This window comes from Vigna radiata, chromosome 5 (assembly GCF_000741045.1).
Source record: "Vigna radiata var. radiata cultivar VC1973A chromosome 5, Vradiata_ver6, whole genome shotgun sequence".
Lineage (NCBI taxonomy): Eukaryota > Viridiplantae > Streptophyta > Magnoliopsida > Fabales > Fabaceae > Vigna > Vigna radiata.
The window spans coordinates 14,171,793-14,195,832 of record NC_028355.1 but is presented as its reverse complement, the minus strand read 5'-3'; the positions used below and the strand labels follow the sequence as shown (position 1 = coordinate 14,195,832).

Here is a 24,040-nt window from a genome sequence, read left to right as displayed (position 1 = left end):
GTGTCGGTCACAATTGTTTTTCCCCTTTTTCAGACGGGTAGACCAACACCAGTTATAAATTAAATAAAAAATATCACTAAAGATGCTAATTTTTTTATGAGTATAAAAGGTAAATTCTCGATGACCCAATTATGACGGACTGACTGACCACCTGCTTTAGTTCAGCCCACTTAGTCATGTAAGTTAAATACAACATTCTTTTTCATTTAGCAGTTAAAAAAGTTAAGGGTAATTGTTCTAGTTAAAGATATTAAGAAACATTCAACGTTAACATCTGCTCCATTATTTATAAATATTTTAAGATAAGATAAAACAAAGTTGAATTTATTTCTTATCAAGATCTGAAATATACATTTTATAATCAGCCTATGACTGAGACTGTTATTTCTAAGGGATCATAAACCAACAAAGTATTTCTAGCCAAAGTCAAAAGTGTAGGCATTTGGACCACAACGACCAAGAGACTCCTACAGTAACGGCGTTATTTGCAACCTGCTACCGCCGCAACAATAGCTTTCACTTCACAAATGCTAACATGCAAATACATTTTTAATACACTTTTTCATTAAAGTATACAAAACTATAAATTATTTTAAGGTTTTAATGAATTTTCATCATTATTATATATTGTTAATAGTACTACGTTAGAATATTTGTTAGTTTCCTTTATAAATACCATTATCATTCTCTGGTAGCTGCTTCGTATCGTAGCTCATTAAAAGACAAGGCAGAACTCAGTCCAACAACCATTTCTTTCTTTACAAACAAAGTACGATTTTTAAATTTTTATAAGCAATAAGTAGAAAAGGCTTCTACCCGTAATCAATAGTTCAAGATGTATTTATGTGACTTGTTATTTTCTTTACGTTGTCTTCATTCATTTCATCTCGCTGTACTAAGAAATATGTCAATGGATTAATTCACTTTATATTATTTCAGACTTTGAATTTTTTGGTGAAAGAATTTCATCATACATAATACAATTTCATATATTAAATACAAATATATATACTGAACACATTTTAAATGCTTACCACATCAGCTTACAAATTATCCTTACAATATACTATTTTCTCCGCTTGAAGTATAACTACGTTTGAAATTTAAACCAAATTTAGTTCGTTTATAATGAATGATGACCATATATAACAACAAATGAACTCTATCTCACATGTATGTTATAAATCAGACATTCTACGTTGGACTTTAGCACACGCTGTACTAGGGTTTTTCTATTTTTTATGATATAAAATCAACTTGTTAAAAGAAATGCTTGGCTATATTTTTGTGGCATATTACACGGTAACTACTTTCATAGTTACCAATGGAAAGCACAAATAATTTCATATTAGTATAAAAAATTGACTAATTTGTACATTTTTACCTCATCATTAGTATTTTTAGCTATTAGTTCTCTTCGCAACCCTATTTAAAAAATACTCCATGAAGATAATAAATTATCATCCCCATTATCATTATTATTCATAATAAGATTATCATTATGTATAATTACTTTTAGTATAGGGCCATTATTAAATAATCGAACCTAATCATGCGTACGATCATGTGGGTGAAACTAATATTCCTGTAATAATATTAGTTTTAGATCCCAACACTAAAGAAAAGATATCACGAGCATGAAGTACAAATAACAGGAGTATGTATATATAAATATATAAATATATATTTATATATATACATAGTATACTCCTTATATTATGGAATTAAATTAATCTCACTCTATCTACCTATATATTCAACAATATAAAAAAATTAAAGTAAAGAAGAAAAGAAAAGAAAAAAAAAAAATGATAGCTGCAAATGCTAACCACCAACATTACACCACTAGGATCAACATCATCATGATGACGCTCTTAATTCATTGCAGTGTATGAAATTCCACGCTGCAATGATTCACCTGTTGAGTATACTGTTTACTCTCAAACACGCGAGATCCTATTGATCAGAAGAACAAATCCACGCTTCCACGGCACCTTCCCTAGGGGAATTACCATTCTCCAAGTTCTTCTCATGGTTCACGCTGCTCGAAGCAGAAACCGAGATGTTGAGCTTGCACCCACCATAGTTGTTCCCATCCAAGCACCTAAACGAATCTCTTCTCCCTCCTCCAACTATGCTTCCATCTCTACAGTCACCGTCACCGCCACTCCTCTGAAGCATGCCCTCAGATACCACGTGTTCATGACCCTGTGCAACCTCCAGATCGTGCGCATCAAGCGCGGGCATGAATAGAGACTTTGCACCAAACCCTGCAGGGACAAGAGTTTGAAGAGAATAAGAAGGGTGGAATGTGGGAATAGGGTGATGTTGCATGATATTCTGTGGGGGATGATAGGGTAACGACAGATCAGGAAGTAGCTGGTAGTTAATGGAGTTATTATTAGGAGAAAGACTGATAGTGGCGTTGTTGTGTAAGGAGGTCCTTGAAGAAGTTGAAAGCAAAGGGTTTGAGCGAAGAGGGAGGCGGCGAGAGAAGGAAGGTGAAAAGGGAGGTGCAGGGATTCCAGTGAACTCTTGAACCATGGATCTGAAATTGGTGGTGTCGGTGGTGAGAACGGTGGTGGGTGCACGCCTTGAAGCTCTGCTTCGTTTCTTGGAGTTGCGTACGAGGTTGGTGGTTTGCGGTGGTGAGGAGAGTTGTCTTGCACTAGTGTTGTGGTGGGCAAGGGGTTGAGGAGCCGAGAAGCATTGATTTATTGCTGGCGTGGCTGATGAAGAAGATGGAAGGGTTTCGGGGAGAGTGCAATTGGATTGAGATCTTTGGGCAAGGGAATCGATGTTTAAGAAGGAATTGTGGGGGTTGGATTGTGAGAGAGCATGGAGGTAGGTTGAGGAGAGATCAAACATTGAGGGGTGAGAAGGAACAAGGGATGGTTGAGGGTGGGAGAAGGAAGAAAAATTATTGAGGAAGGATGGATCAGCATGTGATGATGAATCGTATTCTTCATCGCTGGAAGAGATGCTTCCACTGTTACCAGAATCCATTCGTGAGCGAAAAAAGAAAGAGTAAATTGAAGAAATGAATTGAAATAGTAAGAAGAGTGGAGCAGTGAATTACGTGGGGTTCTGAAAAAAGGAAAAAGGAAAGTATGCATATAGATGTTAGGGTTTGAGGGAAGGAAAAAGAAGGAAATGAAAGAAGAGAAAAGGTTATTTAAGCTTTTTGAAGTTAGAAAAGAGGGTTTTAGAAGATGAAGATGAAGATGATGGGTGGGGTCGCCATTGGAGTAGAGATAAAAGAGATAGCCGGTGGCTGGCCAGAGGTCAAAGTCGATGTGAATGTGAGAGGGACAGTGAGAGAAAGAGAGGTGTAAAAAACCCAAAACAATGTCGACATCTTTTCAACTATCCCACCCTTTTACTTAACAACATACCTCTTATTACTTGGAAGCATTAATAAAAATTAAAAAAAAAAGTCATGTATATTTAATCTTTGGAAATACTATCCTTATACTTCTTCAACTTATATTTTCAATTCTTAAATATTATATTTAAAAAACATATTCATGGATCTAAAGAAAGTATTTATATAATGTTTTTTCTACTTTGATGCCTAAAATAATGTGACATTTATTGTATACTAAAATAGTGGTCTAGTTGAAGTTAAGGGATTAGAGATCCAAGTATTAGGTAGCCCTCTCTAGTGAAGTCTGTGACTTTTTTTCCAACACTAACATTTTTATAATAAATTGTTGCACCACTTGGAAAATATTGTATCTTTTCCTTTTAGTTTTTTATTTAAAAAAATCTTAATATATTAAAAATAATAATATTTATATATATTATTGTTCACCTTAATTCTTAAATAATGTAGGACATTCTTTTATTGGTTAAAATGTATTAAAAGTTTAAAATTACATTTAATAAGGAGTAACACATAATTAATGTATTTTTGAATCCTTTTTAGTGAAAAGCTAACAATGTATTAGAAAAATCATGTTAAGAAAATGAATACTTAACATTTTGTATGAAATATACTTTGTTTTTTATACACTACATAGTTTTAGATTAGTTATTATAAAAGTTAAAAACACACGTAATAATTCAAATTTAGGATCATGTAGCAATTGATGTGCAACTGGATGATAGTGTAAAATTCAATCAAAAACCAACAAAACATCAATTTTATTTTAATTCCAGTTTTATTGATTTTATATATTTATTTCTCTTATTTTATTAATACCTCTGTCTATATATAAACCCAAAAGAATGCAAAACTAAGAAAACATATCATTTAAGACCCCATTAATTGAGGAGCATTAATCACTTAATAAAGAAACACAGAAAGAAAAATTAAAAAAAAAAAACAATAGATGACATATATAAGAGGAAGAAACATTACCAGAAAAGGGATGTATGAAAATAAATAACTGGTTTGTTTTATAAGAAAATAGAAGGAACAAAAAGTGGTGAAAGAGAAAGTTGAACCAAAAAAACCATAAGACAAAGCAGGGTTAGATATATCAAACTCAAAAAACCAACACTATCATCACCTCCTTTGCCTATTCAAATTATGCTTCATTTTCACCATTAACACCATTTTTAGAACCCCAAAAATGGTTGCAGCTAAATACTTTTCTCTCATACTTTTCTGTACTTATTTACGATATAAGTTTAAATAAATTAATAATTTTTATATACTTGTTAATCTATATGAGTTTTACATTCTTGTAATACTTTAATATAAAAAAAAAAAAGCAAAATTCTATATAGTTTCACTGAGGAAGATAATTAATCCATTCAAAACAACATCTTTAGTTATTTATCATTTTGTAAATACTTTTTAGATAAATTACTCTGAAACTTCCGGCAGTTTAAGAAAACTACTACTAATATTTCTCTCTTTTAACATTTTTACTCCCTTCTAAGAAATTAGGAGAGGTCATCAGCGAAGAGTATTTGTGTTCACATATAAATCACGGGAGGAAAGGGAAGGGATATTGGGAGATATTTAATTGAATAAAAAGAAGTACAAGTATTGTATATTTAAATTTTGTTTATGGAATTATGTTATTTATTTATTTATTGTGAGATTAAAGCTTTCTCAACTAATAATTTTATTCTGCACGATAATTTCTGAAGGTTTGAAATATGATGGAAATAATCATAATTTTAAAATTAGTTACCGAATACTGAATCAAAGTTATTAAATTAAAAATAAGATAAAGAAGTTTGATTAAATATTTAATAAATAACAAAATGGTGAGCAAGATGAAAAATAAACTATAGTACCAACCCTATTCCAAAGTCAAAATTATCAATAATGAGGACAACTCATGGTTTTCAATAATTGGTCCACAAGATTACCCATAAAACCCCAGCCATATTTCGTACTACTTTTCCCTCAGTGCTCAGTACTATTTTTTCTCCCTTCTTTAATATTTACATTGTTTTCTTTTCAAAATTAATGTAAACTCATCTTTTCTAATATATATATATATATATATATATATATATATATATATATATATATATTGTACATTTTAATAAGTATTTTAGGAATTGAATGTTATCAATTTACTATTATGTAATTTGATTAATTTATACAAGATATCATGTTCAAAATTACTTGTCCTAATTGTTCAACAGAAAATATAAAACAAGGCATTGGTCATTGTTATTGTAATTTTATTATATCTGGCTCCCTACAAATATCTACATAAAACGACAAGGCCTAAGGGAGCTTTTGCTACAAGAATTTCGTGGGTTTCATTTGAGTTCTTGGTCAGCCCATAATTCAATCTTTTCGTTGACCACGCTCATATGCTTGCTTTCTTGATTAATTTCAGGGCTTCAAGCCCGCATAGTTTTTTCTAATTTGGGCTTCCAAAATAAAAACAAATTTAGACACACCTTTCGGTTAAGATTTTGCGATATTGGTCTTATTGCCAACACAAAGAGCATACATTTTTTTTTTCTATTGTTATTTCACTTAAATATATAATCCTCATAATTTTGTGAATGTAATAAAATTTTGTTCTGTATAAAAGTTTAATTAACATCACATTTAGTTCTCTAAATTTCCAAACTTAAATAATTTGAATTCATTATAATATGTTATTTAGTTACTAATATATCTTTCGTGATAACACAATAAATAAAACTTATTACTAAGCGAATTTAAATTTTGTATATACAATTAATGAACATTAAAAAATTGTAGTATATAACTGTTGTATAGTATTATTGTAGAATTTGAAAACATACAGAATGTCAACTTTGGCAACATACCATAAAGTTCCATATGTAACAAAAAAGTCACAGCATTACCTCAGTTAATGAGAAGAAACAAATAAAAACAAAAACCACTATAGTCTAGCTCAATCATCGTTGTCTGTTATTCCATAACAGTCACCAAGGTTTGTTTGTTCCTCCCACTTGTCTTTCTCTTTATAAATATCATTATCTGAGGCAGTTTTCATCTTCCATCATCTTGACCATTGCTTATTTCTTTTATGTATGATTGGAATATAACGCAATGAATATTGCGATATTTGGGTGAATGTTATATGAAATAAAGAAAGTAAATTATATGAAAGAGCAGGAAAAGCTTAAACTGAAAGTATGTATGGAAGTTATAGCAGGGTTTTCTTTACGTAAAATATTGCATGTGCGTCTGTGCAAACCGTAAACTATGTAATAAAGTTAGGAGACTTGAGTGGCAAGCCTTACTTTGCTTCTTTTTATACCCTCTTCTCACTTCAACCCTAACTTGGATCTCAAGCCTAGGCTTAAGCAATGTAACTATCTTCTTTTCTGCAATTCCAATTCTCATCATTCATTACCCAACATTTTAGGCTTTAACATCTACTACTCATCATATTTTTTTAGTTTACCAACAAAACATCCTTCTACCATTCATACATTTCTTTTACGGATTAATTATTTATACTTTTTCTTAATTTCTTTTTTATGCATATCTCTCATTTCTTCATCTTTCATATTAAGCCTTGAACATTGTTGGACTTTGACACATGTGAAATAATTTTTAAAATGATTTTTTTTTATTAAAGTAGTTTATTGTTAGCTATTTTAAAATTTATTTCATTTAACGTCAATTTGATCAACAATACTGATAATAGTAAATTCAAAAGAAATTTTTACTGAGAACTTTCATATTCAACAAATATAAATTGAAAAAAACATAATAAAAAAAATGTATGAAAGAGATTAATGTGTATAACAAAGATGAATGTGAATGGAAGAAATTAGTATGGAGGAATGAGATAAGGAGAAGAATGTGGATGTAAGAGAAGAATATATGGATGAAAAAGATGAGAAAAAAAAATTGTGGATGATAAAGATAAGTGAACGAAGAAAACAAATATGAGTGAAAGAGATTGGTCTATAGGAAAAAAAATATGAGTATGAGTATATTTATGAATGTGAATAAAGAATATCAGTGTAATGAGATTTATGTAGAAAGTGATAAAATAAAATGATTCAATATATTTAAATTTGGATAATTAGATTAAAAAAGTAATATATAATCCATATATTCAATAACATATATAATTTAACATCAATTTGGCATACATTAACTTAAATAAATATAAATATAAAAAAAATAGTTTTCAATGAGTATATAATAACCTTATTTATTAAATAAATAAAATATTAAAAATAAATTAGGATAATATCCACTAAAACAATAATAAGTTTATTTATTGTATATATTTTTTACATTTAGCATCAACTTAATCAATATTAACTTAAATAAATAAAATATTAAATTTAAATAAGATTAGCATACACTAACTTTATTTGTTTTTAATTTTTATTTTAATCTTTTTATGGTTAGTTTCTTTTAATCGACGTTAATTTAAATAGATATAAATATTAAAAAAAAGTTAATGACGTTAATCTTATTTATTTTAGTTAATGTTGATTAAATCGAAACTAATAAATATATTTATTTAATAAAAGTTTTAAAAACAATTATATATTTTTTTTGCTTTTTTATAAAATTAATCTTTTTTATTTTATTGGTAGGCTAAACTGATACTAATAATATAAAAATCCATTTAATATTTTCCAACAAATTAGTAACCATTAAATTACACTCGTGTTAATACTAGTAAGAAAAAAAATAAAACAACCAAACACAAAATTTTATGGAGAGAAAACATTACAAACTCGTCCCCTTTCATCTATATATAGTCTATATAAGAGATAATATGTATAGTGTGAAATGACTTAAAATTATTTGTTAACATATGTATAATTTTATAAGTTTTAATAACATTTTCCCTTCTCTCAAGTATTCTAATCTCTATTTATAAAAACGTGTCCTTACAAGGCTCAATTTGTTTTGAAAATTAATAGAAATATTTATTTTTATTTACATATACGTGTGTATATGTATATATATGATAGTAATTAAGATTATTTAACGTATACTGCTACCAATGACTACATTATTGCGAACAGGGAATTAATGTGTAAAATATGATGAAAACACACTTGATTATAATATGAGCTATAGCTAGTCCACAGAATAAAACCCAAGTGTGACAAAAACCTATTTACCATAAACACAAGAAGTTTTTAATTTAATAGTGATTTTTAATGGAGACACTTAGTGACGTGTTGATGAGTCAGGTCTTGATTAATTATTTAGTGAAGTGAATATTGACACGTGCATTATTTGATTTGTAATTATGTATGATAATGCAAAGGAGATTGAAGATGGTTCAGAGATCGATATCCAGTTTTTATGATTATATATTGCAATTCAGAGTTTTAATTTGTGATAATACCCTCTAACTCTCTGTTTAATGGGACACGTCATTTGAATTGATTTATGGAAAGAGATAGGAAGAAGGTTTAGAGGGATGAGTTGATTGGTTCAATCACCTTCAAATATTCTAATCACTCTGCCCCACCTCTTTTTGTTCACCGCAATTATTATCATGCCCACCGACGACACTGCAATATTCCTCTGTCCTTTTGTTGCTTACGGTCGATGTTAGGTTACAACAAAGAACAACCTAAATTATCCACAAAAAACTTCTCAATTTGTTTTTCAACTTAAAAACCATATGTTAAAATAAAAATAGAGTTTCTCTTGTCTATTTTTTATAAATCGCAAAGCGTACATTTCCCTTCAAACAAATGACAAAATCTTGAATTTGAACATGTACATATGATTCTCGTAGAACTTTGACTACGTGCTGTGTTGAAGTGGTCGGATTGTATGCACACGTGATCCTTGTTTGGATACGTATACTTCATCTTTCCGTTTCACTCAATAAGAGGGAATCAGTTTGTCTCCTGTTTCTATATTTTATTTGTTTCCATATTTTATTTCACTGATACTAAAAGAACTATCTAAGAAATTAGAGTTGTCAAAACGGATAATTTAATTTGGTCTACTACGAGTTAGTCACTTAATGAGTCAATTTAATCTAATTTATTTATTAACAAACCAGAAAAATCTAAACTCGATTCGACCTATTACGAGTTGGTCACTTAATTAGAAGTATGAGCTTTTCTAGCATTCAATTGTGACTTTCATCTTTGCATGAATAGTGTCAATCAAAAACTAAATTCAAGCCGCGTTATAAATGAGTACCAGATTCCGGCACCCTGTATAAATGAATAATACTTTCAAACAATACTTTTAAATGTTGTATTTTCGTATAAATTCCTTGAATGTAAAATTGAAAACTTTCATATATTTGTTTGTAATTTTAGAGAATTGAGAGGACTGTTCATCCATCTCAATTGGTGTAGTTATGGTTACATACTGATGGAAATCAAGCAATTAGTAAACACTCATTTGATTCTATACTAAAATTATTAGTCAACATGAAATGAAATGTAATAATTACTCAATTTCCCATAAACTCAGGTAATATATTGAGTCAACAAGTCAAAAAACAATCATTTACTTTGATAATATTTTTCTTTTATTATACCGCTTTGGTGAATGTCCAAAAAAAATGTATAATTTGCTTTTAACCCCCTCACAATGATTACAGTCTGAAATTTGGTGAAGCTAAAAAATAATGCAGTATTGGAATTTAGCTATATAGTGCATGTAGAATGTTGAATTATATGGCGTGCCGTCTGGCGCGGGGTGGTGGCAAGCATTTAGAAGCCGGCACCGACGAACAGTGAACGAGACATGATGCGGGTAAACTGTATGACAAATTGCTTCAGATAAGATCTGAATTGTCTCTAATTGGATGGCCCCAAACACTTTCTAACTAATGAAAACGAAAGAACTTCTCGGCGCCTAAATCTCGCACAAAAACAATAGGCAACAAGAATCCTCACCAACCACCAAAATGGTTTATGTGGATGCACTTTCTTCATACCCTCTCCCCATATATTTTGGTGGGGTCTTCAGGCCAAACAAAAACTATTTCTTGCTTGCCAAATTCAATGAAAGGAAAAGAAAAGTTATTATGCAAATTAAACAAGAAAGAATGTATGTAAAAGTTGAATTTGGAAAAAGGGGTACGTAGTTGTGGCTTGGCAACAAATCAAAATAGTCATCATATTCACCGATGTTACCAAACCTAGACCCTCTTTTTTTGCTTTTCAACAGGGAAGTTGTTACCAGCTATTATAACAAAGTTTGTGATCGATTCTTACCCTCCGGGGAAAGATACAAATGCGCAATCATATTTCATGCTTTCGCCAACGTGTATCCATTATATGAATTTAATATTCTTCCCACAACTAACCCAGATTTTCAAATATTTTTATCACAACAAATTGAAAAGGCTCACTTTAGTATGCTAACAAATTAATTGTTTTCCGTGATTAGGAGAATCATATATCTGCTTTTCAATGCCTTTATTTCTGGTCAAAAAGCTTTGTCCCCCAACTTACACGTAAACCTATTTTTAATTTCGTCTATTACCATATACAATACATGATTACATATGTCTTCTGAGAAATACTATACTAGAGAAAATAACACACAAAGATATGTCAATCGCACACAATTGCCTAATAGTTTATATCCAAGTTTTTCATGCTTCAAATTTAAGTTTCATAGCTACCAGCATCTACACTATCACTGTTTCAAACTCACTGTATATAAATATACCTACCAAACGTATACCACACATAAGTTTACTACCACTTTAATTTATTTTAATCAATTTAATATAGAATTAAATAGAGAAGACCAATTAACCCCTCCACTATTGTATTTTTACAGTTAATTTTTTTTTTATTTTATATAATCTATATTGTAAGATCATTTTAAAATTTGAATTCTCTGTTGATTTGTGCTATCCTTTTATTATGTCTTTAAAAAATAAAATTATGTATACTGGTTGTTTAGATGGTTTAAAAAATACATAAAAAAAATAATATATTTATGAAATTTTTATTTCAATACATTATGATGCCCGTTATTTAATTAATGTTTTAGTGAAGGTTTTTGCAGTGATATATACTTTTAAGTAAGAACAACACTTTTTTTATCCTGACCAACAATTAAAACATTTAATAAATAAATGTTATATGATTTAAGTATTAATTTTATCACTCTTTTGTATGACTGTATCATTTTTAAATTCTAATGTTAAACAGGAAAATGTTGAGAAAAGAGATTTCAGTTAAGTGTTTAAAAAAATAGTTATGAAATAATTATTAAGAAAAACGCATGTGGAGACAAAACTGACTATTCTTCCTTTAAATTATTCGTGTATTTAGATTGATGTGTCAGTATTGAAGTCACACATGAAAAATGTAATAGTTGTTTATGATAGTTTTAATTTTATATGGATAAATTGTTTTACAAACTTTGAACCAAACACGCATGTAGTCCTTAAGAAAACATTATAGATAGACAATCTTTTAATATGGGCACTTTCTATTTGAACATTAGGACAAATCCTTAATCATTAACCATTTTTTAAAATATCAGAATGGTTCTGACATAACTAAAAGGAAACCACAACATTATAATTTATTTCGCCACTATTATTTTACCTAACATAATTGAAACAGTGTATGTTTTAGGATTCGAAACTTGTGATCCAGGGGAAGAGATAAACCTTTCAATAAAGCTAATCTAAGTTTTCAATTCCAGTGAGCCGCCTAACATTGTCTTTCTAAATAGTCACAAAATTAATCAATTCATTCAGTTTTTAATAAAAGTGTTTGGACACAAATTTATGTTGGAAATTAGTTTAAGTACACTTATCAATCGTATTTAATAGATTAAAATTAATTTATTCAATTTTAAAACCAAAAGAAGGACTATCTCCTTGTTTTTGAGAGCAACTAACAAACTACTTAAACCACAGCATTTTTAAGGAATATTCATGCTAGTTGTAAGATATTAACAACTTTATAGAATACTTCTAAAAACGTTTTATTTATCAACTCCATATTATAACTTTCAACAGTTTTTTTTTTTATTAGTTTTGTAGGATTAAAATTATATTATATCTTAATTACTAAGAATAATTTCTGACCTAAAATTTATATATTGATAGATAGGTCATCGAAAAAGGCGAGAGAGTGGGGACTTAAATATAAGACGATTAATTATGCTCTGTTCATAATTTTATGCATCCTTCTATAAAACGTCAAAGATGTTTACTTCTATTTGGTCCTAATGATAGCGGTATTAGACTCAATTATTATGATCTAAAAAAGTTTTTCTCTTAAATTTGAATTAAATCAATTTAGGGTGGGCCCTTGAGATGGATTGAGGGTACATTTTAACCGATTGATTTGGATTCTAACAGATAATGCAAATCCAAATTAACTCTACAAATTACAATAATAATTTTCTAAATTAGTGACATAACACACTTATACTTACGTTGTGATTAAAAGTTATTGCTTTGTGTTAAAATAGACAATTAAATCCCACCGATGCAATACCGTGAGCTGTAAATTTTTAAGCTCTGTTATCCTCTCGGCACGTCTGATTGGACTTCCGTTTTTTTTTTTAATTCTTATAAGAAGCATGTGGTAAGAATTTGAAGGAATGGTAAAATTTGTCAAATAAAATACAGTGTGCTCTTAATGTAAGCGAATGAAGTTTACATTAAATAACTCAATTTGTCTAGTCTTAGTACAACTTTGTTCTTAATGTAAAATAAAAAAAAAAATAACATTAATTAAGTGAAATTGTGCCAAAGTCAAACGATTCTTTTCTAAGACTTGCCAGAGTTTACTAATGATAGTAACTTTTTTAAAAATTTACACCGGTTATGATAATTTCAGTGTTGAATGAGAAAACTATCTTTAGTCCTTAAAAGTTTAAAATTGAAACAACGAAAAACTATTTTATTTTTCAATATATTTAACATTGTATTTTTTTATTAATTTAAGTATTTTTAATTCCTATACTATATAGGTTAAGAAGTTGGTTAACGGGACTCTGTTTAATTCACAATTTTGTGATATAGAAACAACGATAATAATCACGAGGTATACTTTTTCTGGTTAAAAATTAAATTTGACTCTTTTTGTGGCAGCATCATATGCTGTTAAGAACGGGAGATCTAAGCTAAGATTTGTGGCTTTATATGTATATTTTTTTTTATAGCAATTGAAGATAGGATGAAGAAGATTGTGATGATACAAATTGATGCGTGAGTTACTATTGTTTTGAATCGACAACACTTGGCATTGTGTCTCCAAAGCCTGAAAAGGAACTCAAGTAGGTTTCTTGGAAGCCACTCTTGAAGGCTTCTAGGAACTTTATATATATCCACCCGCAAACGACACGTCTTACATAGACTCCACTTGATTCATTCATTTTCATAACCTTGTCAAATTTCTCTCAGCTTCTTTGCATACGTGCACTTGTCTCTGTGAAACTCCTGTTTCCTGTATTTCAGACTCATCTTCAAGCATGGAAGGGAAAGCCAAGGACAAGGTGGACTTTGACTTGGGTTGCGGTTTGGTGGGGAGAATTTTCCACCTCAAAACCAATTACAGGACCAGAAAATCCTCTGTTCATTCACTGCCCATGAAGCCTTGCAACACTGCACAACAGAGAGACCAGGCCATAAACGACTTCAAACCCCATCTAAACCATCAACCAAAGTTTCCACGAGATACTGCCAACGGAATTACACTCAAAGGAGAGCAGAATCCTACCAGAAAGAGTACCTCTAGTCACCAGGCACCTTCTGCATGCCGAAACATTCCAAATGGGAGACCCTCCGACGCTGCAAGAACCTCAGTTCAACAAAACCATGACCCAAATGACGAGAGTAAGCAACAGAAAGAGAACTCTGGTAATTCTCTGGAACTTGCAAGGATAAGCACAGGTGCCAGTCATCATCAGAACAACGAGACCAAATCCCCAGCCAAAGATTTTGTGTTACCGATCACTGGGAATTTGCTTGTGAATAACAGCCCCAGAACTAGTGTTACCAAGAGCAAGGAGTTGAACTCCATGTCTAGTTACAGTAGTAACGGCAACAAAGGTGTGATGGGGAATATCATGAGGAAGAACAGTGATGAACTTGCGCAATTTCGGAGTCCAAGGAACGGCAGAGCGGACCCTGAGGTGATGAAGTCCATGGGGAATGAAGCCTACAAGCTCGGAAGATTTCAAGAAGCTTTGGTTTTGTATGACAGAGCCATTACTCTTGACTCCAATAAGGCAACGTATCACTGCAATAAGAGCGCAGCTTTGATCGGTTTGGGAAGGTTTCTGCAGGCAATTGCTGAGTGCGAGGAAGCTATCAGGTTGGAGCCTTCTTATAGCAGAGCCCACAACCGTTTGGCAACAATTTATTTCAGGTACTCAACGATAATGATGATGATGATGGTGTTGGTAATATGCTTCATTCAATTATCCATGGATTAATGTAAACAAAAGGAGACTCTAGATGTGTGGTGTTTGTTTTGTTATATATTATTTTTTCTTACAGAATTCATAATCTGATTGCAGACTTGGAGAAGCAGAAAAGGCGCTGAATTGCAATGAAACAAGCCCATGTGTTGATTCCGTTTTCAGTTTACAAGTTCAAAATCTTCAAAATCACCTTAGCAAATGCACTGAAGCTCGGAAAGTCAAAGACTGGAAAGGTATATTGAAGGAAACACAGGCTGCAGTATCTTTAGGAGCCGATTCAGCTCCAGAGGTTAGTTTCCTTGGTTAAACATTTTGTTATTGAGGTTTCTTTCCAACGCCTAAACATTTTGTACAACCACGTTTTCTTCCACTTTATTTCCAATTTCATAAAATGTTTTCCGCTTTGTTTATATATGAAAGGTTGTATAGTGATTGATTGATGAATAAAAGGCTGTGGTATGCCTTATGCTGATTGAAAAATGACTATGCATACCAGGTCTATTGTTTACAAACTGAAGCCTTGCTGAAGCTCCAAAGACATCAAGAGGCATACGCTACCTTCGAGAAAATGCCAAAATTTGACCTTGATAGTTGTAAGAAAATATTCGGTCCAGCTCGTAGTGCTTACCTCATGATGATAGCTGCTCAAATTTACTTGGAAGCCGGCAGGTTGGTGAAAGTGCTTTATTTTGATGACGTTTATCTAATTATTCAATCATGCTTTCTGTATTTTACATTATATGTAAGCAAAACACACCAATTTAAAAAATAGGGGACCTATAAACATCCAAAAGCAAGCTAAATAATGAGAAGTTCCAACAATCGGGTTTCCCATATTTTAGTTCATTTTATAAAAGTTGTGATAACGATGAGTATATAGTTGGTACTTTGTGTTTATGTGCAATCTCACTTGACCAAGTTTTATATATTAGACACCAAAAGATTAGAGAAAATCGTTACTTCTTCCTATTATTAGTTGCTTGTATTCAACTATGATAGGTAGTATATTGAGTCTGGCTAGTAATGAGTGAATGAGCCTACGTTGTTTTGGTTCTTTGTGTGCCGACAGGTTTGAGGATGCTGTAACAACATCTGAGAAAGCAGCTAAACTAGATCCAAGTAGCTTTGAGGTGAATGCAGTGGTGAGGAGAGCCAGAGCAGTGACATCAGCCAGAATGAGTGGTAACTTACTCTTCAAGGCATCAAAATTCACGGAAGCATGCGCTGTGTACAATGAAGGACTAGAGCATGATCCTTACAACTCAGTTCTGCTATGCAATAGGGCAGCATGTCGTTCCAAGCTAGGTCAATTTGAGAAAGCAATTGAAGATTGCAACGTGGCACTTATACTTCAGCCTAGCTATAGCAAGGCGAGGTTGAGGAGGGCAGATTGCAATGCCAAGGTGCTTTAATTTCTACTTCAATACTAACTTGTCGCATATACTATTATACTTGTTTTCAGTTAATTATTTTTTGGACATGTAACAGTTGGAACGGTGGGAAGCTGCGATTCAAGACTATGAAATGCTATTAAGAGAAAAACCAGGGGATGAGGAGGTGGCCAGAGCTCTGTTTGAGACTCAGCTTCAACTCAAGGTGCTGCGCGGAGAAGATATTAAGGACTTGAAATTTGGTTCAAATTTGTTTTTCATCTCAAGCAATGATCGGTTTAGACATTACGTAACATCACCAGGTAAGTCACATTTGATTGCGTCTTTTACGCAATTGCATTTGGAATTACGAATAACAAATTCTGATCAGATGTGGACAATTTGAACAGGGATGTCTGTGGTGCTGTTTTGCAACAAGGCAACCCACAAACAAGTGTTGTTGGTGTTGGAGCAAACCTGCAAGAGATTTCCGTCAGTTAATTTTCTTAAGGTGGGTAATTTTGAATGCTCTAGGCCTTGCAGTTTGTGGTATTGTTCACTGAAAAATTGAAATAGAAAATCCTGAACTCTCTCTAAAGGACTGTTAGGGTGGTATTAACATGGAAAATCATGTCAGAAAACAGCATAGCATCTTTATGTAGGAGCAAAACAAAGTTTTACAAAACAAATACTATATTATGGATTGGAAAAAGAAGAATTACGTCGTCTCATCCTCATTTTCAGGTGGAGATTGAAGACCACCCCTACTTGGCAAAATCAGAAGGTGTGAACTGCATCCCTGCCTTTAAAATATACAAGAATGGATCAAGGGTGAAAGAAATTCCAGGCAACAACCACGAGTTGTTAGAAAAATTAGTTAAATTATACAGCAGTTGAAGATAATCACTCTTCTTCAAAAGAGAGAACATCACTGCAGGAAATGGGGGAAGGTTAGATTTGTCAGTCCAGAATAAATCAAGCTACCTGCTTCATAAATTCGGTCACCTTGCTTACAGAAAAGTGTACAGGAAAAGCAATTCTTTCAGTTAGTGATTGATTTTTTTGAATACTTCGATCAATGTTTGAGAAATCTTTAATTCTTCATATTCAGTTGGTTTGGAAAACCTAAACAACTTTTTTCGTTGTTAAAGTTATTTATTCTTTACAGGAGTGATTATTTAGGTTGTAATTCTAAGTTATGACAATATAGTAAAAGGAACACGATTGTTGTACATTTTGTAGCATATTATGCTTGTTATATATATATATATATATATATATATATATATATATATATATATATGTGTGTGTGTGTTTTTCAATCAATTCTGTAAGTTAGAGTAATTGTTTTTAAGAAACTTGAATCGAAAAATAAAGGAGAGTGAAAGTAGAATGATGAGTGTGGGTGGGGACGTACCAAAAAGATGAGTGAAAAGAGTGGTCGCAAATTGCGCCGTTGATATCATATCAAAACCTTCATTATTCTAATTAACGCCTCGTGTGTGAAACAGTTTGGCCTACTAATAGTTAACACTTTTTATTATTTCCATGTAAAAAGGTTTAATTAATTATAGTTTTTTATTTATTTATAAAAATCCTGGACAATGTTGAGTGGATCCTTTAATCCTCTACAAAAATTCGATATTGCTTTTACCATGCTAATGGCGTTAAGGATGATGCACGGTTTAATTCTAACTTATTCTTTTTGCCATGGCTTTGATTTAGACGAAAAGCGATTACATTGAATTTTCAAAAAAGAGAGAGACTAAATTGAAATGCATTGATTAATTTAATCTAGTGACCACTTTTTTAAAATGTTCAAATCAATTAATATGCGTTAGAAGTTTGTTGTTGAAACCGTTGTATTTAACTTGGCGATCTAAAATCATTTTCTATCCTATTTTTTGGTTGACTTTGTCTTTTTTTTTTAAATACTTTCAATGTTTTAAAATTTCAAAGTTTAATTAATTTTTTTCTCAGATATGTCCTTAGTTAGTATCTATTTCTCTGCAATAGTAAATTACTATGATAGTGTACAATTACAAATAATTCATAGCTTCAAGAACTCAACCCGAAACCCGACTAGAATAATATTATAAATAATTCAATTATATCTTTTTAGAAATTATTTATTATTTAAATATAAATAATTCGATAACATAATAAATAAGTTAACTTATCAATAAAGCCCTAAAAAATATTTTATATATATATATATATATATATATATTTATTTATTTATTTATTTTTTGGTCTTTTCAATTGGAGTCTTGGATCAGAACATTGGGCCAAGGGTCCTATTTCTCAACAAGAAAAATATATTTTGTCTGACTTTTTTGTAAGGTTGTATTCTTTAAGCATTTTTGCTTTTACACCATTAACCTTCACCTAATAATTAATTAATTTAAATATATATTTATTGTAACGTAGAAATGAAGAGAGTAAATTAAAAAAAAATTATAATTATTTTATTAGAATAAAAAAAATTATATTTATGAATTTATCCAAAAGGAACTTTTAAGAAAATGGTAAAAAGAAACAAAGAAAGTAAATAGGTAACTTTTTCCAAATACAAAATAGACCCATGAAAATATCATAATTTCACATCATTGAAGTAAACACAGTGGTCATGGAAAATATAGAAAGTTATAAGTTAGGTTTGTATAGCAGACTGACAAAATTACGATTGGCAAATGTTATGAGCTGTCGGTCCCTTTCTGTTTACTCACATACTTAATCTATTAGACCGTTCTTTTAAACGGATAAAACTAAAAATGAAAATAAAATATATTCAAAAATTGAAAATTTTATTTCCTACTGTATAATTTTAATACTTTATTATGTTAAAAAGCGAAATATACATTTGTTTGTCATTATCATTAATTTATTGTTTAAATTTAATTGTTTAATATTAATAAAATATAATATTTAAATAAATTATTAAAATATTTTACATCTCTTAATTAAATGTATCTATTTAAATAAATTTTATAAATGAATAATGTCATTTTTAGTCTATTTTGACCTAGTCAAATGTGTACATGAAAGAACCAAGATTTTGAATCTATTTTAAACTGATAGATTCAATTGTAGATCTACCCAAAGAAAAAGACAAAACATTTAAAAGTATCACATTTATTTCGAATTTGTTGTTGGATACGGTTTTTTGTTGTCCTAATTAAAAGTATCACACCAAAATCAGTAATTCCTTTTCTTTTTTCTTTGTTTTATGTCATACCCTTCAGCAGCCAAATTGGACGCACATAAATAGCATTTTCTCAATGATATTACTCACGCATTGGAAGTACAAAGATGCCATGCATAGCAAAGCAACGTTGGTGAATTGTCTCCACTCTGATCGAAAACCGAGAGAGACTTATCAACTGCAGTCACTGCACCTTTCAATAACTTAAACTCTTTGGATGTAAATTTTACTTTATAAATCACTTCTAAGATGATATCATAGTCTTATTTTATACTTAAAATTTCACTTCTAAAGTATTCAGAATCTAACTTTTCCACTCCTCTTTATTAACCAAAGTACACAACCTTTAACTGCCAAGCCTGATGCAGAAATACGTAAAATCACGTGTGTACATAAATGGTGCAACACAGGGAATTCATAATGTATACATAAGCTTCTTCTTACGCATTTGATTCATCGATTTGGAACACAAAATGATATATTTTACAATATTTGCAATATCTTACAACTGGATATTTACAATATTTTACAAACCCAAGAATAAATTCTTAACATTCCAGATTCTCCTATATTCCATTTTTTTGTTTTTCATCCTGACAAAACATACAGCGAGACAAAGTGGTTCGCATAAGAACCCTCAACTAAGATTCTGCCTTCTCTGCCTCAGCAGAACTCTATTCCTTCTAGATATACCTTTTCTTGTAAACTTAGATGTACGGATTACCTTAATGTCATTGATTTTGCCTATGTGATTGCCGTGCTTAATGGCATTGCTTGTGAAACTGGGCTCTCCAAGACTATGATTCCTTTTACTTTTACATCTAAGATATCTACTGATTTCAACTCTAGCATGATGTCTCCTTGGTTGCAAAGACTTCCTTAGGTGGGAGGCTTTATAATCTCTACTACGCGAAATTGATCTGCTCATTTTTGTACATGTTGGAAAATGGTGGGAAAGGATTTCACCCGAGTAGATTTTTTTTTTCATGTCCACTCTGACCCTTCTTATTCTCCTTGTTCTCCTGATATTGTGTAGCTTAATACACAAGAAAGTGCAAGAATACTCCCAAAGATGGAAACACGAAGAGAAACATGCCCATGTCATTTTGCAAGAAGATCGGCAAAGACATCCACATATGCCCAATTTATGCACCAGATAGAAGAACAACAGAACTGCAAATAAACAAAACATACAAACCCAATTTCAGGTTCGTGTCAAGCACTGCAACAGACCATGCTGCAATCTACCAAACAGTTGAACTCACCAATGTAAGATAGCATAAATACCATGGCTAATTTCAGGATATTGGAAATGCAAAAATTTTCGATATAGCACATGAAATCCCATGTTGGTCCACACACTGAGCTGAAACATATCCAGAGACAAATATATCAAGCATGAAGTGGAAGTGAAGAAATATAACCCTGCGTGGTCTTACCTGCAAGACTTTCCAGAAAGAAATTCAATTGGAGAACTAAATAGTTTACCAAATGCCTGTCCTAAGCCCGAAGCAAACGATTCAATGACGTTGCCCATATTCAAGAATCAAAGAGCTGTAGGAGATATTCACGAACAGTTAATACTATTTATTACCAATGCAAAGTATTCAGTGAGGGTTTGAGCAAAACACTGATGGGAATGCATTCAGGAAGAAGCAAATAAATATCTTTGATTTGAACATAATAGCCTGTGATGTTCTCAATATCCAAAACCTAATTTTGCCACAATCTATTTGCATGGTTACAACTTATAATTAATATCTTTATATTTAAAATATAAAAATCAAAACACATACATGTGTATATTGATTTATATCAAACAGAGTACATTAAGAGAGACTGAAGCATTAGCATAACAGCATCTATGTTCTGTTTTATGGTGCACCTGTTCCTGCAGTGTGTACAGCTATTGTTACTACACTTTAGCATTTCTTGCTTTTCTTTAATTCTAACTTGTGTAAATCTAAACTAAATGAGGTAAATTAAGGGTGTCCTCTCTGTTGAAAGGAAGAAAGGACAACGATATTAACCCATTAACAAAAAAAAAAAAAAGAAATACACTAGTACCTGTATGTGGATGAATAGTAAAAAAATGTAACGTGATTGAACAAACAATGGAAGAAGAAAAGAATATGTAAAAGAAGGTGGATAGGCTGCTATTGTAGAGCATTTTTTCCAACATAAAAAATTAACATAATTTCTAACCACTTTATTGTCTCTCTTTATTGAGGATGCACCCACCATGGCTTTTCCTGTTCTTTTTTTTTCTACATTTTTTTAGAATCTGGGTGAAGTGAAGGTTGATGTTTGAAGGAGAAAAGTTAGTGATGAGGTTGAGAAGAAGGAACGCGAGGGGCTATTTGTAATGTGATGAAGTTATTTGTATGGTCTCTGTTTTTTAGTGTCAATGGAGAAAAGATGGTTGGCCGTGAGTAAGAAGAAAGTGAAGGTAATGGGTGAGTATGATGAACGAAAATTATGATGATGGAAATGCACAATTGAAGACGATGGTGCTGAGGTGTTGCGCGTGTATGATGGTGAAGCGGATGGCGATGAAGATGACAATGGAGATGAAATGGAAGCAGTTAAGGGAGAAAGGGCAGGGTTAAATTCAAAAACCGACCTTTTCAAATTACATAAGGAGGTCCATGTAGCAAATAAGGACGTGCAGGAAACAATAGCTGTGAAAGAAAGGAACATGTATAAGCCCACTGGGCTGCTAAAAAAGGCCTGGCCCGGGAAACAAAACCCTACTTAGCAGTTTTTGCCCTCTGCTACTTCACAGTAACAGGTTTTTTCCACTGGGTTCTCGTATAGCACATAGCAAACGTTCTACTATGGCTGTGAGTACCTTCTTCTTGCTCCCTCTCTCGCTCATCATCTTCCATGCATTTCATTCGCATAACTCTCCATTACTGAGTAATTTCAATTTTCCCTTTTCTTCTGCCTCTAAGCCAATGTTGGTTGAGTATAGAAGATCATAGTGTGTGCTTGATTGTCTCTTATTTTCCAATTTGTTAAAGTTTCTTTTTTACCTCGTGTTTTGCAGACCATACCAGTTAATCCCAAGCCTTTCTTGAATAATTTGACCGGGAAACCAGTAATTGTGAAACTCAAGTGGGGAATGGAGTACAAGGGTATAGTGCTTTTTTAGGGATCCTTTTATCTATTGTTATTTCACTGCTAAACGCTTCGTTTCGGTTATTTTTTTTTTTCCTTAGGTGGTCAATACTGCTTCAATTTCATTTTGTTTATGTCTTCACTTTGTGTGTGTTTTTCAGGGTATCTCGTTTCTGTTGATTCGTATATGAACTTGCAGGTATATATTTAAGTTAAATTCTGATGTGCTTTTGTTCCTATACAATAATTATATTTTCAGCCTCTTGTTTTAGTTGATATATATATAATTTCTTTATATTTGAAACTTTCTCTGTAGCTCGCGAACACTGAGGAGTACATTGAGGGACAGTTTACTGGAAATTTGGGAGAAATTTTAATCAGGTAAATTCCACATTAACTATTCTTTATATCTAGTGGTTATTGTGTTTTGCTATTATATAAGGGTGTTGTTAGACCCCTTTGGATTTTGTTGATTGAATTGAGGATGAAAAATTGTTGAAACATGAAAAAGCTAGCGAGCCATGTTAGAGTCTAGAGTCAAGTCATGAGGACCTGCAAAACATTTATGCAGCACATTATGAGAGTGAATTGCAGGGAAGATATGTTTTGCTGTTAGCTTTCAATTGATTGATTTGTTTTAGTGGTTGAAATTGAATTTGATGGTAAAAATAGAGCTGATAGGGAAATGGGGACCCAACTCATGAAGAAGACTTCAATGACCACTTATTTTTGGTACGTTTCATGATTCTAATACTAGAGTTTCGTGTGGAGAAAATCTTTGCCCGTATATCTATTCACATATTTCTCCTTAATTAAGATCATTTTGTTCTGTAGAAAATTTCTTTTTCGCTAACACTCAACGCAGCATAAGATCTGCTCAAGTTGGTATAGCAGTGAAAATCCCTTATTATGATTTGAATGAAGAACATTTTTGGTTAGATAAGTTCTAGTCTGTAGAATTGATTTTGGTTAGAAGTGGGTTTCAGCAATTTAATTTATATTGTAAATTATTTATTTAAAGGCGATTTTGGCATGATATTTTTCAGATATTGTAAAGAAAAAAATCTTTCTGATATAACTATAAAAGAGGATTAGTTTTCTTACTTGATATATGGTTGCTCAGACAGTAACATGATGTTAAGTTAATTAATATTCATGTAAACACGTACAAATCGGATTTATTCATTGCAAAAGGTTGCAAAATAATCTAATAAAGTTACAAAAAATTGTTTTCATCATGTTGAAGAAGTTAAACCCAAGTATATAATCCAAACTAAATCTACTCACTGAGTCCCCGACACCAGATTACGCAGCCATAAACATTGCTCCAGTTATTGTTTGTTTACAATGAGCAAAAGTAAAAGCGATGGTTTAAAATTGAAAGTTAGATATTCCTATATGTAGAATATCTCATCCTTTTTTATATGTATAGTATGAATATTTCCTATAATTGCTGTATTTCGGCATATAGTTATCTCATCCTTTTTTTTATATATATATATATATATATATATATATATATATATATATATA

At 31.4% G+C, this 24,040-nt stretch overlaps 4 protein-coding genes across 6 annotated transcripts; 2 read left to right on the top strand and 2 right to left on the bottom strand.

The window, feature by feature from the left end:
* Positions 1-1,699: 1,699 nt before the first annotated feature.
* LOC106761334 lies at positions 1,700-3,437 on the bottom strand. Its single transcript, XM_014644874.2, has one exon. The coding sequence runs from the start codon at positions 3,004-3,006 to the stop codon at positions 1,957-1,959; it is 1,050 nt and encodes a 349-aa protein (XP_014500360.1). The 5' UTR covers positions 3,007-3,437; the 3' UTR covers positions 1,700-1,956.
* A 10,139-nt stretch (positions 3,438-13,576) lies between these two features.
* On the top strand, positions 13,577-17,416 carry LOC106762615 (TPR repeat-containing thioredoxin TTL1). Its single transcript, XM_014646618.2, has 7 exons — positions 13,577-14,757; positions 14,909-15,101; positions 15,309-15,481; positions 15,882-16,215; positions 16,301-16,505; positions 16,593-16,693; positions 16,927-17,416. Exons 1-7 carry the CDS (start codon positions 13,859-13,861, stop codon positions 17,077-17,079), a joined length of 2,058 nt encoding a protein of 685 aa, XP_014502104.1. The 5' UTR covers positions 13,577-13,858; the 3' UTR covers positions 17,080-17,416.
* A 2,450-nt stretch (positions 17,417-19,866) lies between these two features.
* Positions 19,867-21,983, bottom strand: LOC111241663 (protein HAPLESS 2-like). 3 transcript variants are annotated; one of them, XM_022780676.1, is made up of 4 exons: positions 21,593-21,983; positions 20,827-20,941; positions 20,653-20,753; positions 19,867-20,560 (listed from the first exon to the last, which is right to left on the bottom strand). In XM_022780676.1, exons 2-4 carry the CDS (start codon positions 20,922-20,924, stop codon positions 20,025-20,027), a joined length of 735 nt encoding a protein of 244 aa, XP_022636397.1. In that variant the 5' UTR covers positions 20,925-20,941; positions 21,593-21,983; the 3' UTR covers positions 19,867-20,024. The 3 variants fall into 3 exon arrangements, 2 of the variants coding, with proteins under 2 accessions (XP_022636397.1, XP_022636398.1); XM_022780677.1 differs by having other exon boundaries at positions 20,653-20,748; positions 20,876-20,941; XR_002667774.1 differs by having other exon boundaries at positions 20,675-20,941.
* Positions 21,984-22,093: 110 nt separating this feature from the next.
* LOC106761549 (probable small nuclear ribonucleoprotein F) lies at positions 22,094-23,982 on the top strand. Its single transcript, XM_014645110.2, has 5 exons — positions 22,094-22,230; positions 22,437-22,524; positions 22,669-22,706; positions 22,824-22,888; positions 23,180-23,982. The coding sequence occupies exons 1-5, from the start codon at positions 22,225-22,227 to the stop codon at positions 23,250-23,252; spliced, it is 270 nt and encodes an 89-aa protein (XP_014500596.1). The 5' UTR covers positions 22,094-22,224; the 3' UTR covers positions 23,253-23,982.
* Positions 23,983-24,040: the final 58 nt, after the last annotated feature.